Here is a 13,931-nt window from a genome sequence, read left to right as displayed (position 1 = left end):
CTTGCCCCCAGTTCTTTCAGTTGCCTACCACTTTCCCTTCCTCTGACCATCCCTCGTCCCTGAAAAGAAGCGACCTCGCAGGAGCTGGTTCTGAAAGCGGTCTTTCCGGTGTTTCAGAGCAAGCACCAGAAGCACCAGGCCTTCGAGGCGGAGCTGCACGCCAACGCCGACCGCATCCGCGGCGTCATCGACACGGGCAACTCCCTCATCGAGCGCGGGGCCTGTGCTGGCAGCGAGGATGCTGTCAAGGTACCGTCGGCGTGACGATGACTTTGAAACTCAGTTCTAAGAGTGTAAAGCGAGCTGAGCGCGTTGCAGATGGGGGGCTTGGGGGCATGGCGCCCGTGAGGCCTGCTGTTCCCTCTCGCCACGTGTCACCCAGCGGGAGGAGAGGCTGCTGCTCCCTGTGGATCAGCGTTTTCCGTGGCTCCTTCCCTTCCCCAGGCCCGGCTGGCGGCCTTAGCAGACCAGTGGCAATTCCTGGTGCAGAAGTCAGCTGAAAAGAGCCAGAAACTGAAAGAAGCCAACAAGCAACAGAACTTCAACACTGGGATCAAGGACTTTGACTTCTGGCTCTCCGAGGTAATGGCGGGTGTCCCTTCCCCCCACCAGAGGGTTTTTGGGATAACAGGCAGGCCATAGGCCCCAGACCGTGGAAGGGCAGGGCTCCCCTGGTGCCCTTATCACAGGAATCTTCGGTATCAGAGAAGAGTTGTGTGTGTAGGGATTTATCAGCAGAGGGAACGGACGCGTCCAGAAGAGCTGGTTTCTGGCGGGAGTTGGGCGGTGGCGCCCTCCTCTCCAGAGGGGACGCAGGTAGAAAGCGATGGTCTGAGCGGCTGGCAGCCCTGACAAGTCTGTGCCCAGAAGGAAACCAAAGTAGCAGTTAAGTCAGGAGGCCAGAATTGGTAGAAAATTCGGGGAGTAGAGAAAGCGTAAAGAAATAGAAAGTTGCAGAGACCACTTTTTAACCCGTCTCTTGTCTATATAGATTTCTGTGGACATTAGCGTAGCTGTATTTTTATATACAGTTGAGCTTACGATGTAACTTCTCATTAGTACGTGTTGGGAGTGCCGTCCTAAGTCACTGTAAAGTCTTCCTAAACGTTGGAATAAGTGCACAGGTGCGTCACAGATGGGCCGTAGTTTAAGCCTTGTCACACCGTTGGACACTGGTGTTCCTGGCTCTTCGGTGGGACGTCTGCGCTCAGCACCTTTGCGTGTTAATCTTTGTCCCTGCTGCCAGCTCTTCCCCCCGGGGTGGCGGTTCCCCGAACTGGGATTGTGGGCGCACTTGGCCCCTGTGCCTCCGTGAAGGCTCCCTGACCCTACAGCTGTAGTATTTTAAGTCCTAGGCTCTCGAGTCTGCATTTGGTTGCCAGGGAGGGAGAAGGACTCAGGCCGCAGGGGCTGGTGCAGACTGAGTCGCTGTAGCAGCAGGAACCAAGGATTGACACGCCCGCAGCCGGGCGTCCTGGGTTTTCCCGAGCACCCACGTGCCCCTGCAGTGCCGGGCGAGGCGCCGCAGCCCCTTCCCACGCTGTGTTTCGCCGCCAGGTGGAGGCCCTTCTGGCATCTGAGGATTACGGCAAAGACCTGGCCTCCGTGAACAACTTGCTGAAGAAGCACCAGCTGCTGGAGGCGGACATATCTGCGCACGAGGTGATTCGGGGGGCCGCCGCGTCCTGTCGGGGACACGCTGTGCCGGAACCGGCACTTTGGGGGAGTGTGATGTCTGGCAGCTCAAGCCTCAGTCTCAAATGTTGTGGCCTCAGGGCCACTTTATGCACAGCAGTGTGACTGAAGGCTCCCTGGGGAAGTTCACGGGGGTTTTGTCTGTCCATATTTACTGTTATTCATTCCGTTTTAAAAGTTAAATTAGAAAAACAGTCTCAAGGGCTGTCTGTCCTCAAAATGACAAAATCATAGAAGTGGAGAACAGGGCAGTGGTCTCCGGGAGTTAGCACAGGGGTGGGGCGTGGCGAGTGAGGAAGGGATAGAGAAGCTTCTTCGTGCTCACAGAACAAGGTCTCTCGCTTCGGGTTACATGAGTCCACACGTAGGGGCACAGTGTGTGCAAGTGCTTGCACTCCCAGGGACGCCAACGGGTGCTTATGGAGCTGGTGAGGTGGGACTCGAGCCCGTGCACTGCACCGGTGTCCCGCCGGGTTCTGCGCCACCGTGGGGGAGGCCGGGTCCACAGAGGCTGTGCTGCGTTCACAGCTGCTCGTGAGCCTGTAGCTATTTCAAAATGAAGAGTGAAACTGAGAGCAAGTTTATTTCCCTAAAGTAATAATACGCTCATGAAAAATTAGACAAGTAACCTTCTTTATGGATGATAATTCTATTTTTCTAAAACCAAAGAAGTAGAGAAGAGGGGCATTGGCCATAATTTTGCAAATCTCTTTCATGTCCGGCTTAATGGAATACAGCCGGATTCTCGTAGCTGCTCCTGAATTCAGTTTGTGGGAATGCGTCGGATACGGTGAAAACACGGCCGCCCCAGGGAGGTCGGGAAGGGAGCAGTATTTTAATCCAGGTGGTGACGGATGTGCTAACACCAAGCTCCGTACGTGGTAGAGTGGACTCTGAGACTCTATTGATCAGTGTTTCATACCATTTAATATTAAAGTCCGTGGGTCCGTCTTGGACTTTTGAAAGGTGTTAGTTTGTTTTTTTACCCGTGTGTGATGTTACAAAATTGTTTGGAAAACATCCTGAGTTAGGACTTCTGAATGTTGGCACATTTTGTTACCTGATCTCTCACGTGCCGTCTGACGTCAAGGCCAGGCTCAGCGGGAAGATCTTCGCAGGCCGAGCCGCTCTCCGGCGGTACAAGGTGAACGTGCATCTGCTGGAATTCTCATCCTCACATGAAAGTTCAGGTTTATCGGTCGCAGCAAACGCCGTCTTCCCGAAAGTGACGGCATTCGCTCTGTCTGTTCTCGACAAGTATTTGTCAGATGCCAACGCCTGGGTGATCATGGTTTGCTGGTCATTGTTTCGCGTGAAAATGACGGTCCGTGAAACAGCGGCTAGTCGGGCTGCTGACACACACCTTGCGGATTGGTCCCTGAGCCGTGGCACATGGCAGAAGCGTTTTGTCACACAGGACGTTAAAAACGGCCTGTTCTCTGAGATGGATCTATGACAACACTGACAGCTTCTGCTGCTACAAGGACTCCGCTGGGGGAGGAGCGTGCCCAGGAAGGATGGGACTCCCGCTGGCTCGGCCCGGAGCCGCTGTGTCAGACCGCGGTGCAGACGTCCCTGCAGCCAAAGGGGCGTGTGATGTCCCCGTGTGGTTAGAAAAGGAGTGTTGACCCCTCAGCACCCCGGGGCCGCACGTGCCGCACTTGGGAGCGCCTGCACTGCGCGGCCTGTCGGTGATTACGGGGTTCCCAGGTTCTCACCCCTCCCGCTCTGTCCCCGCCCCAGGATCGCCTGAAGGACCTGAACAGCCAGGCAGACAGCCTGATGACCAGCAGCGCCTTTGACACCTCCCAGGTGAAGGACAAGCGGGACGCCATCAACGGTCGTTTCCAGAAAATCAAGAACATGGCCGCCTCCCGGCGCGCGAGGCTGAACGAGTCCCATCGCCTGCACCAGTTCTTCCGGGACATGGATGACGAGGAGTCCTGGATCAAGTATGTGGCCTCGGGGCTTCTCATTCCGGGTCCTCCGGGAGGCCCGCTGAGCGGTGGTGGCGCCAAGAGCCGCAGGCGGGGTGGGCGTCTGGAGTGCCTGGCCGTGAGGTCTTGCCCTCTCCGGGGGAGTGGCAGAATGTGCTGGGTCCCTCCTGGTGCCCACGTGTGCTGTGGCAGGGTCATTGATGGCCCCTGGATGGTGGCAGCACGGCACGGCCGCACCAGGATTCCCTGGGGATCTTGACCACTGCCCCTCCAGAGGCAACAGCCTGACCTCCCGGCAGGATCAGTCCGTGGAGGAAGGAGGGTGTCTGTCATTCCTCCTGTAGCTTTAGGTAAACACCGTCACTTAAGGACAAAATCCCGTCTCCCATTCCTTACTTCCTTAAAAAGTTGTGTCCAGATCTTTACGTATTTCTATGTGTGATGTGTGCACACTCGGTGAAGTAGGGCTGATAGGGTGACACCCGGTAGGCGCGCCTAGACAGGTGCGTGGGCGCTCGTCGTTCGGGAAGTAGAGCCTTTCGTCTCCCGATACCCTGGCAAGGACATCGGTGGAGAGATTGGCAGGTGTAGGCAGAGGACAGCGTGGCGTCTGTAGACTTCACAGCTCGTGCGGCACCTGTCCGGCTGAAGACGCGCAGGTGCCAGTGCCTGTTTGTGCGGTCCAGGGAGAAGAAGCTGCTGGTGAGCTCCGAGGACTACGGCCGAGACCTGACGGGTGTCCAGAACCTCCGGAAGAAGCACAAGCGGCTGGAGGCGGAACTGGCGGCGCATGAGCCCGCGATTCAGGTGAGCGGCCACGTCCGGCCAGGACGCTGCGGGGGCTGGACGGGCCATGGGGACGCAGAGAAATCTTCTGCTCTCGTCCATTTCGCTGAGGCCTGCAGTGCTGATGAGCCCTCAGTCTGAACCCGGAATTGTGTGGATGTGGATCGTTGTGGATGTGATGCTGAGGTCTTTTCCTGGATGCATCTAGAAGCAGGTGAGAGCTGATGGTCTCATCCTTCTTGCCCGTCAGGGTGTCCTGGACACTGGGAAGAAGCTGTCTGATGACAACACCATTGGGAAGGAGGAGATTCAGCAGCGTCTGGCCCAGTTTGTGGAGCACTGGAAGGAGCTGAAGCAGCTGGCGGCAGCCAGGTCAGCGGCCGCAGGAAGGCGTGCGCGTGTCCTGCGTGTGGGTGCAGTGTGCGAGGCCAGGCTCGGAGCCTCCGGGCCCTCCTGCCACCGCCTTGACCCTTTTCTTGGGTGTGCACGTACCACAGCTGGCTTGCTCAGAGCCACTTCTGACAGGCCCATGCTCAGCTGGTCCCGTGATGTGGATCTGAACCCAGATTTCATGGTGAAACACCACTATCTCTGCTGCATGCTACGCAGAGAGCCTGACGGAACCATTTATGTCCCCCCCCCCCTTGTGAATATTTGTAAGCAGAGGTTAGCTGTCGGAATTAAAGTTAGTATTGATGGCTAATTATTTTCTGTCTCCTGTAATTAGGGGCCAGCGGCTGGAGGAGTCTTTGGAGTATCAGCAGTTTGTAGCCAATGTGGAGGAGGAAGAAGCCTGGATCAATGAGAAAATGACCCTGGTAGCCAGTGAGGACTACGGAGACACGCTTGCTGCCATCCAGGTCAGAGAGGCTGGCGCTGCTGCCTGCCGGGAGGGTCAGTGGCCGCGGTCACGCCGGGAGAGCTCTCGGCCAGCAGCCGCCACGGTCTCGCTGGTTGGAGTCAGTCCTCAGACCTCATGCTAGAGACCCTGCTCCTCTGGACAGATGCGCCCCGGCCGCCACCCCTGGTGCCCGGAGCCCTGTGGTTGGTCAGGCAGCCCTGTTTGCACAGTTACTGGGGCCCGCGGCCTGGGATGTGCAGCAGCAGGGAGCTGTGGGATTGTAGTTCTGGAGGCCGGAAGGCTGAAATCAGGTGCAGAGAGAACCTCGTTCTCCTGAAACTTTGAGGGGAGGCTCCCTCCTGCCTCTTCCAGCTTCTCCCCGGCATTCTCGGGGCAGTCTCCGCCTGTTCCACGTGGCTCTTCCTTCTGCGTCTGTCCGCCCGTGGCTTTCTCTCTGTTGTGTCTGTGTCTAAATTTCCCTCTTAAAGGGACCCAAATCCTGCTGGATCAGGTCCCACCCCAGTGACCTCAGCTCCACGTTCGTGGGTGCTGCACATGGGTTAGGACGTCCTTGTTTTCAGGGGACACCCTTCAGCCCACGCCCTGAGCACACAGGCGGCGGTGGCCCCGTCACAGCCTTACAGGCAGCAGTGTGTCGTTCCCCATGGTAGCACTGCTTCCGAGCCCCTCACACAGCGCCAGCACAGGGACTGTGCGCCAGGGAGCCACGACAGCGCCCCCGGTGGCCGGCACATCTCTGTTCCCCTCCTCTCGCCCCCTCCGGCTGCCTTGCCCAGCTGCCACAGGCAGCATTCAGAGGGGCAGGGGTGGAAGCTTCCAGGCTTAGCCTCAGGCGTCACACGACACCGTCCACGCTGCATGGTAGCAGGCAGGCCAGGGGCACAGGCTGGATGAACAGCCTCCCCTCTGCTGGGAGGAGCCACCTGTTACAGTCGAAAGTTCCCACATCTGGGCCACCAGCCATGGAGACAGAGTTTGCGTTCCCAAGAGTCTGGGCAGCTCCTGAGCCACGTTCTGCTCCGTTGGTTTAGATGGAGGGAGGGTTTCCCGCCTTCTGCACGGTCCCGGCCGACGAGCCCACGCAGGGGCCCTGGCTCCGCTCCTTCACTCGTACTAGGGAGCGAGACCTAGAAGGTTGCGTAGGAGCCGAACTCCGGGAGACCGTTTGGTTGGGTGTGTCCTAAGCTCTCGTGGTGTTTCATGTTCTCTGTGGCCCTCGAAGGGGCAGAGGGTCACGGTAGTGGTTGATTAGCGCGAGTTGACTCCTTCAGTAAGGCCTTCCCCGACGTCCGTCCTCTCGCTCAGCCCGCTGCCAGTTACTTGCTGCGTCCTGGTTTTACCGCCTTTATGATTCCCTGTTGGCACCGGCCCTGCGGCCTCCGCCTCCAGCTAGACTGGGCCGCGTGTGCGGTCGGGCCCCGCGCCCGCTGTCCGGCACTGGCGCGCGCCAGGCTCCCAGCAGCCGGCCTTTCTGCCTCCGCTCCAGGGCTTACTGAAGAAACACGAGGCTTTCGAGACAGACTTCACTGTGCACAAGGACCGCGTGAATGACGTCTGCAGTAACGGACAAGACCTCGTTAAGAAGGTGAGCCTGGCCTGCTGGTGCAATGCTCACGTCCCACACCAGGGACTCGTGCCCGCACAAAGTTCGTCTGCCTGGAATGCTCCCCCAAGAAAGGTTTGCGTGGAGACTGGTAGCAGTTCCATTCCCGCATCGTATGGAGAAGAGAGGTGTTACACGATTGGTCGGATGACTTCCCCCTTTTGGAAGCCAGTTGATAAAGTTAGGCTGCGGCACTCACGTTTCCTGCCTTCATGAAGCAGAGAAGGGTCCCTGCTGGTCTTTTAGTTTGTTTCTCAGGAGGCACAGCTCTTTACAGAAGTAGTAGAAAACACAAGAAAAATAAAACCGCCAGAAAAATCGATCACTGGCGAGGTCTTCACGCCTCACCTTCCTGACTCCCCCACACGTACAGCCCGCCCCTCCCCGCCAGATGGGCTAGGTCCAGTTGTGTCGATTTCCATCGCTCTGTGAGCCTGCTGATGTCCAGGATATTTTAGAAATGAATGTGTTAAAAGCAGAAGGTTTATTGGGGTGCCCCGGGGGCTCGGTTGAGCGTCTGACTTCGGCTCAGGTCAGGATCTCGGGGTTCATGGGTTTGAGCCCCACGTCGGGCTCTGTGCTGACAGCTCAAAGCCTGGAGCCTGCTTCGGATTCTGTGTCTCCCTCTCTCTGCCCCTCTCCCGCTCGCACTCTGTCTCTCTCCCTCGAAAGTAAACATTAAAAAAATTAAAAAATGAAATCACAAGGTTTCCTTCCATCCAGCAGACCTTGAGGGGGGCAGACGGGAGAGGGCTTGGGCTTCCTCTCCAGCAGTGAGGTCAGGTCACTCCGTGTCGGCTGTCCAGACTACGCCTGGTGCCGCCCTTGGTCACTGCTTAGTCACGCGATCACGTAGGTGCGGTGACGTGTTCAGTACCACGAGATGAGCACCTTTTAACTTCCTGATGCAAACGTAACGAGGAGGTAAGATTTCTCGTCACAGGATTTGCTCCTGCAAGTCTGGCCTTGAGACTAGAGCTCTGGTCCGTAGGGGGCAGCAGCATGTTCAAGTCCAGGTTCACTGCAGCGCTTTTCTCCCTGAGCTTGTGGGCCAGTAATCTACCAGGAAGCCAATTTCAGATACGTACCACGTACGGATAGAGGTGAGGCCTGCGGGTGATCACTGTGTGCACCCCGCAGCGAGTTCCCTGTTCCCGCGGCCTGGGCGTCAGCCTGGGCGGTGACTGGGTTGCGAATATTCTGCAGCCTTCCAGCAGAGCCCAGTGCTTTGCTGTCAGCAGTAGTCTTTGTTTCCTCCCTGAGTTTCTCTCTACATTTTATGCTGACTTGTGTACGGTTTCAAATACAGTTTACACCAAGACTGAATCTGAGTGTTTGGGGCTCAGGAATTGTCAGTGTCCGCTTTTTCTGAATCATTGGTTTTTTTGTTGGATTTTTAATATTTTTTTTTTTTTGAGAGAGAGAGACGGAGTACAAGCAGAGGAGGGGCAGAGAGGGAGGGAGACACGGAATCTGAAATCAGCTCCAGGCTCTGAGCTGTCCGCACAGAGCCCAGTGTGGGGCTCGAACTCATGAACTGCAAGATCATGACCTGAGTCCAAGTTGAACGCTCAACCGACTGAGCCACCCAGGCGCCCCCTCTGAACCATTGCTTTTGTTGCAGACGTATAGTAGCCATTTTTTGAACGTGCAGTAAGTCGTAACTATGTGTGCTTTTTCTCAGCTTTTGCTCTGGAGCATACTAACGAGGGGCTCCTGGGTGGCTCAGCTGAGTGTCCAACCCTTGGTCTCACTCTAGCTCTTGGTCTCAGGGTCGTGAGTTCAGGCTTCACACTGGGCGGGAAGGCATACGTCATGGGGACACTTGCGCACGCTCCTCAGTATTTCTTCAGAACTCGTTCCCGCGAGCGGAACTGCCAGCGTTCGCCCCCCGGAGGCTCGCACTCCGTGCTGCCCGCGGAGAAGCCTCCCCTGCTCTTCCCCCGGGCGGAGGGCAGGGAGGGCGCGGCCCAGGTGGCTGCGGCCGGAGGCGAGGCTGACCGGAGTGTGCCTTCTCTCCGTGGCCTAGAACAATCACCACGAGGAGAACATCTCTTCGAAGATGAAGGGCTTGAACGGGAAGGTGTCCGACTTGGAGAAAGCTGCTGCCCAGAGGAAGGCGAAGCTTGACGAGAACTCGGCGTTCCTGCAGTTCAACTGGAAGGCCGACGTGGTGGAGTCGTGGATCGGTGAGCGCGGCGCCGCCCGCTGTCCTGTCCTCCTCAGCCGGGAAGCGCGTTGCGGGGCCGTGGCTCCTGTCCCCTCCGCGGTCGGTTTTCTTCTCCACGGAGGACATGGACCTCCTGCAGGTGTATCCGAGGGCCCAGCCCTGGTGGCGGCCAAGACCCCGTGTCCTGAGGCCGAGGGCAGGGCCTCAGCCGTGCCGGGCACCGGGTCCGCACAAGGGTTAACAAAACCTACAAGGAGTGACGGGCATCACGGCACAGACAAAACGGCACAGTAGGAGCCACACAACTGCATTGCCCCTCGCTGCCTGGGCCCAGGGTGCCGTCCGGCTCCTGGGCCAGGGGGACCCAGTGGCTCTGATTTTGGGACCCTTGGGCCCCTGGTGGCTGCTGTCACTTAAGTGACAGCTGGACCACAATCCAGGATGAGCCGGAAGGACCTCGTCCTGGCCCAGCTAGAGGGTGGGCCTGGCAGCAGGGAGGAGGGAGCCGGGACACACAGGGTTGGGACTTAAACATCCGCAGGCTGGTAGCCTGCCTCCGTTTCCCTAATGCCCCTCACTGTTCAAGAAGGCCGGCCTAGAGCCCATGCTTGGTTTCCCAGGTGAGAAGGAGAACAGCCTGAAGACGGACGATTATGGCCGCGACCTGTCTTCCGTGCAGACTCTCCTGACCAAGCAGGTGAGTCACGGCCGCTTTGTCGCCCGGCTGCAGCGTGAGCGGATAGCACGTCCCCGAAGAGGGCTGGTTCGCTGAGAAGCGCCCCGTGGCCTCCCCGTGGCCTCGGCAGCACGCAGGGGGCGGCTCTGGGCCTCGGGGAGCTTCCGGGCCAGGTGTCCGCGCTCCAGCCCTGCAGCGGGGCGTGCGGACCTGACACCCCGGAGGTGTCTGACTCGGGGTCCAGAAAGCCAGGGTTGACGGGGAAAGTTTTCCAAGAGGGGGCATCTTGGCGACGTCCCCAAGGGGTAAACTGCAGGGGCTCGTTCAGGCAGAGGGAGTGGGGAGAGCCCCACGCTTCAGTCCGCCCCTGGGGCAGGGGGCTGCCAGGAGAAGGTGGGGACTTTGGGCTGACTGTCTTGCTTGGGCGGCTGCCAGACAGACTGGTGCCCCCGAGCTGAGGCCCGAGGCAGCGCGGTTCCAGCGTCCCTGCCGAGCCGGTGGATTTTACCGTTAGCTTCCCGTTCCAGGAGACCTTCGACGCCGGCCTGCAGGCCTTCCAGCAGGAGGGCATTGCCAACATCACGGCCCTCAAGGACCAGCTACTGGCCGCCAAGCACGTTCAGTCCAAGGCCATCGAGGCCCGGCACGCCTCCCTCATGAAGAGGTGGAGCCAGCTTCTGGCCAACTCGGCCACGCGGAAGAAGAAGCTGCTGGAGGCGCAGAGTCACTTCCGCAAGGTAAGCGGTGGGGCCCAGGGTGGGGGCGTCAGCTTGGACTCGGCAGCAGGGGGCCTTTGCTTCTTGGGCTGCCGCCTGTTCTTGTGCCGTCAGAGGCCTTTAGAGAAGTGGGGGCACCGGCTCCAGGACCCCCCAAGCACCCCTGCCTCTCCCGGCCTCCAGCAGCGCGGCGCACGCAGCCCTGCTGACCTAGCCGCTCCCCTGGCAGGTGGAGGACCTCTTCCTGACCTTCGCCAAAAAGGCATCTGCCTTCAATAGCTGGTTCGAGAACGCCGAGGAGGATCTGACCGACCCCGTGCGCTGCAACTCCCTGGAGGAGATCAGAGCCTTGCGCGAGGCCCACGACGCCTTCCGCTCGTCCCTCAGCTCCGCGCAGGCCGACTTCAGCCAGCTGGCCGAGCTGGACCGCCAGATCAAGAGCTTCCGAGTGGCCTCCAACCCCTACACCTGGTTCACCATGGAGGCCCTGGAGGAGACGTGGAGGAACCTGCAGAAGATCATCAAGGTGCCGCCGCCGCCCGCGCAGGGCTGTCGCGGAGCTTGGGGGGCGTGAGGGGGCGGTCTCACTTCCAGAAACCTCCGCGGGTGCCGGCCAGCAGCCCACACGAGAGCGTCCCTTAGTCCCTTCCCTCACCCCTTGCCAGAGTTCGTTGGGGGGCCAGGCAGGAAGAGCCAGGGGCCCCAGGGTCCTGAGCTCCCTGGGTGTCTGCCAGCTTCCCTCTTCTGCCCCCCAGAGCAACGGTCTCTGGGCCTGTTGGGCTTCAGAAAGCTGAAATTCCGAGGCCGCTGATCCCTCCCGAGAGCAGACCATCCCCACCCACCCCTTCCCTCCCCTCCCCGGAGCACCGGTGACCAGGCGTCCCCTCTGTCCGGGCACAGGAGCGGGAGCTGGAGCTGCAGAAGGAGCAGCGCCGGCAGGAGGAGAACGACAAGCTGCGGCAGGAGTTCGCCCAGCACGCCAACGCCTTCCACCAGTGGATCCAGGAGACCAGGTGCCGCCCCGGGGTGGGCGTGCTGCGGGGGGGGGGGGGGGGGGGGGGGGGGGGGGGGGTGTCTAGGGGTGCGCCCTGGGCCGGCCGCAGCGGAGGGGCGGGTGGAGTTCCCACACGTCAGGTTGGGGTGGGACCCTGCCTGGCGGTGGTCAGTCCTACCTCTGAAGCAGCCCGTCAGGGACACCTGGAACAAGGTCGGGTGCAGTGTGGGTATTGACATTCTTTGCTTTTGTTTTTCTTTTCTTTCCCGTGTCTCTGTCTCCCCCGCCCCGCCTGCTGCTGTCTGGATGCCACCTTGTCTTGCGGCTGCTTGGATCCCATCTGCACAGAACGTACCTCCTCGACGGGTTAATATTGTCTTCTTACTTCTCCGGGCTCGTGGTGTGGTGGTCTCATGTGCTTGTCCCCCGCCCTCTGTCCCCCTGTGGCCTGGCTTGCAGAGGATCCCAGGACGGGCCTCCCTGCCCGCGGCGGGCTGCACTTCTCCTGCCCCGCCCTCGCCCCACCTCTGTCCCGGTCCCCCCGTAGGGAGCCTTGCCCCACAGCCCAGTGTCCTGACAGCCCGCGGTCTGGGGAGGGGAGCCACTCCCACCCTCCTGTTCCGATTCCAGGGGTCCCCTCAGGGAGGGGATGTGACCAAGCCAGAGGGCCAGAGCTGGAGTCCAAAGCCGCTGAGAATCCCCTTGCTTGTTCAGCCAGTGGGGTTTTACTGGACTTCTCTTCTGCCTCCTTTCCCCTTGTGGCCAGTGGGACCAGATTTAGTTCCTAGGAGGTCACGGTCATGAAGCAGGAGCTTCGGCTGGTACAGTGAATTACCAGCTGCACACAGACCCCTCCCCCAGCGCCCAGCTTTCCCAGGGGAAGGGGCACAGCATTGGTTGCCCTAATAGAAGGCAGAAGTGCCTGGGATTTCCTGAGGGGCAGAGGCAGGGCTTGGGAGGAGCAGGGTGGCCCTGCCCCATCCTGGGAGGGGCCTCTGCCTGAGTCGACACCTGTGCCTTCTCCCCCAGGCCCCTGCAAAGCCAGGGTTGAGGGAACCTCAGTGGCTTAGACTAGCATTCCATGGGTTCTACAGACAGGAACTTGGGGTGTCTAAGCATGGAAATGGGAGAAACCGGCCCACACTGACCCAACTACCCATGCTGGAGGCAGAGGGGGTCAGGATTTAGGGGTTACAGTTTCCAGCTTGAGTTGATTAGCCACCTGGCATCCGCTCCCCTCCCCAGCCCCATGGCTGTGTCTACCAATCTGGTCTCGTCTCCGTGGGTGCCGTGTTCCCCTTACCATGTGGCTCCTCCCCAGCCCTGTCCCGTCTTGCTTGGTCCCAGTGTGAGCTGCCCCAAGGCCACCTGTCCTCCCCGGTGGCTCAGCCCCACCAGGTCCCTGCCTGGGCGCCAGGTTGCCCTGCCTGTGCACTGCCAGCTTGGGCCTTGTGGCGCGTGTCTGTTTCGGTCTGCTCTTGCCTGCCCGTGCCTTCGGTGTATTCATTTGGTTTCTTTTCTTTGACTAGCATAGCGTATCGTCGGGTCATTCGTGTCTATCAGTATGAAGTTGGGGATGATCTGTCTGGAAGGTTTTTCTCCTCTTATTTCTCTTCTTACCTCACTGTGGTTTTACCAATGCACTCTTGACTTCCCCAGGCGGCTCCGCTTTCTGACTAACCCACCGCCCTCGGCCGCTTGGGAAGCAGGGGTCTGCCCTCCTCCCACTGCACCGGCACCCAGCCTCCTGCCCCCGGGTCCTGGGGGTGTTGCTTTTCTCTGGGGGACATGGAGTGACTGTGAGTCTGACCTGCTGGGGTAGGAGGAAGCCTGGTGCCTTGCCTTGCTCGAACACTATGAACTTGGGGAAATCTCAGACTAAGCCTGGCTCACTGGGTATTGAAAGGGTAGGTTGGGGCACATGTGGGTGCAGGGGAGGCTGGGCTGAAATCCCACCAAGGACACGCACACAGTGTGACGCGTCCCTGCACATAACCCCAACTCGTCTTCGTTCTCTGACGGCCTTGTGTGACCTCGCATTGAAGATGGAGGCTCCCTGCTCCCTGCTGTTCAGAACTTGGCCCTGTGTCATGGAGTCTGAATCTGAGGCTTAATCACAGCCCTTTCCCCTGCTCTGGGCAGAATTAGAATCGCTTTCAGAACCCAAATCTGGTGATCTCTCAGCACCCTGGCTTCATGTCTGAGGGGTCCTCTGACTATGTCTTCTCCATGGTCACACCCTAGAATGTGGCTCCCCTCCTCAGGAACCTGCAAGAGACCCCAGGGATTTCTAGGGGGTGGCTCGCTGTCAGCCACCTCCTCCTGAAGGTCTCCTGGGTGGCAGGCGGCAGGGTTGCACAGAGTGGCCTCCCCCCGTGACTGCAGAGGCAGCGCGCCGTGAGGCCTGCAGCCCCTCGGTCGTCCCATGAGGGAACTTCGACTCCATTCTTAAGGCGCCCCTTGAGGGCCTAGCTTGGGTCTGGGGCCATGTC

At 59.5% G+C, this 13,931-nt stretch overlaps 1 protein-coding gene across 6 annotated transcripts in view; it reads left to right on the top strand.

Annotated features, from left to right (window-relative positions):
• Positions 1 to 13,931, top strand: part of SPTAN1 (spectrin alpha, non-erythrocytic 1) — a 48,307-nt gene that overhangs the window by 32,385 nt on the left and 1,991 nt on the right. For 4 of the 6 annotated variants that reach the window (XM_029920376.1, XM_029920375.1, XM_029920374.1 and 1 more), the window contains 15 exons: positions 118 to 249; positions 445 to 582; positions 1,558 to 1,662; positions 3,439 to 3,647; positions 4,319 to 4,439; positions 4,669 to 4,790; positions 5,146 to 5,278; positions 6,767 to 6,865; positions 8,913 to 9,072; positions 9,674 to 9,750; positions 10,257 to 10,466; positions 10,675 to 10,971; positions 11,346 to 11,458; positions 11,788 to 11,805; positions 13,099 to 13,916. In XM_029920376.1, the coding sequence (XP_029776236.1) occupies positions 118 to 249; positions 445 to 582; positions 1,558 to 1,662; positions 3,439 to 3,647; positions 4,319 to 4,439; positions 4,669 to 4,790; positions 5,146 to 5,278; positions 6,767 to 6,865; positions 8,913 to 9,072; positions 9,674 to 9,750; positions 10,257 to 10,466; positions 10,675 to 10,971; positions 11,346 to 11,458; positions 11,788 to 11,805; positions 13,099 to 13,261 (2,097 nt within the window). In that variant the 3' untranslated portion in view covers positions 13,262 to 13,916. Of the gene's footprint in view, positions 1 to 117; positions 250 to 444; positions 583 to 1,557; positions 1,663 to 3,438; positions 3,648 to 4,318; positions 4,440 to 4,668; positions 4,791 to 5,145; positions 5,279 to 6,766; positions 6,866 to 8,912; positions 9,073 to 9,673; positions 9,751 to 10,256; positions 10,467 to 10,674; positions 10,972 to 11,345; positions 11,459 to 11,787; positions 11,806 to 12,968; positions 13,069 to 13,098; positions 13,917 to 13,931 lie in introns of those variants that run through there. The other 2 variants (XM_029920378.1, XM_029920377.1) reach the window with 1 other exon arrangement.

This window comes from Suricata suricatta, chromosome 13 (genome assembly GCF_006229205.1).
Source record: "Suricata suricatta isolate VVHF042 chromosome 13, meerkat_22Aug2017_6uvM2_HiC, whole genome shotgun sequence".
Lineage (NCBI taxonomy): Eukaryota > Metazoa > Chordata > Mammalia > Carnivora > Herpestidae > Suricata > Suricata suricatta.
Note: the sequence above shows the minus strand (reverse complement) of the source record. Positions and strands in the feature narration are given on the sequence as shown.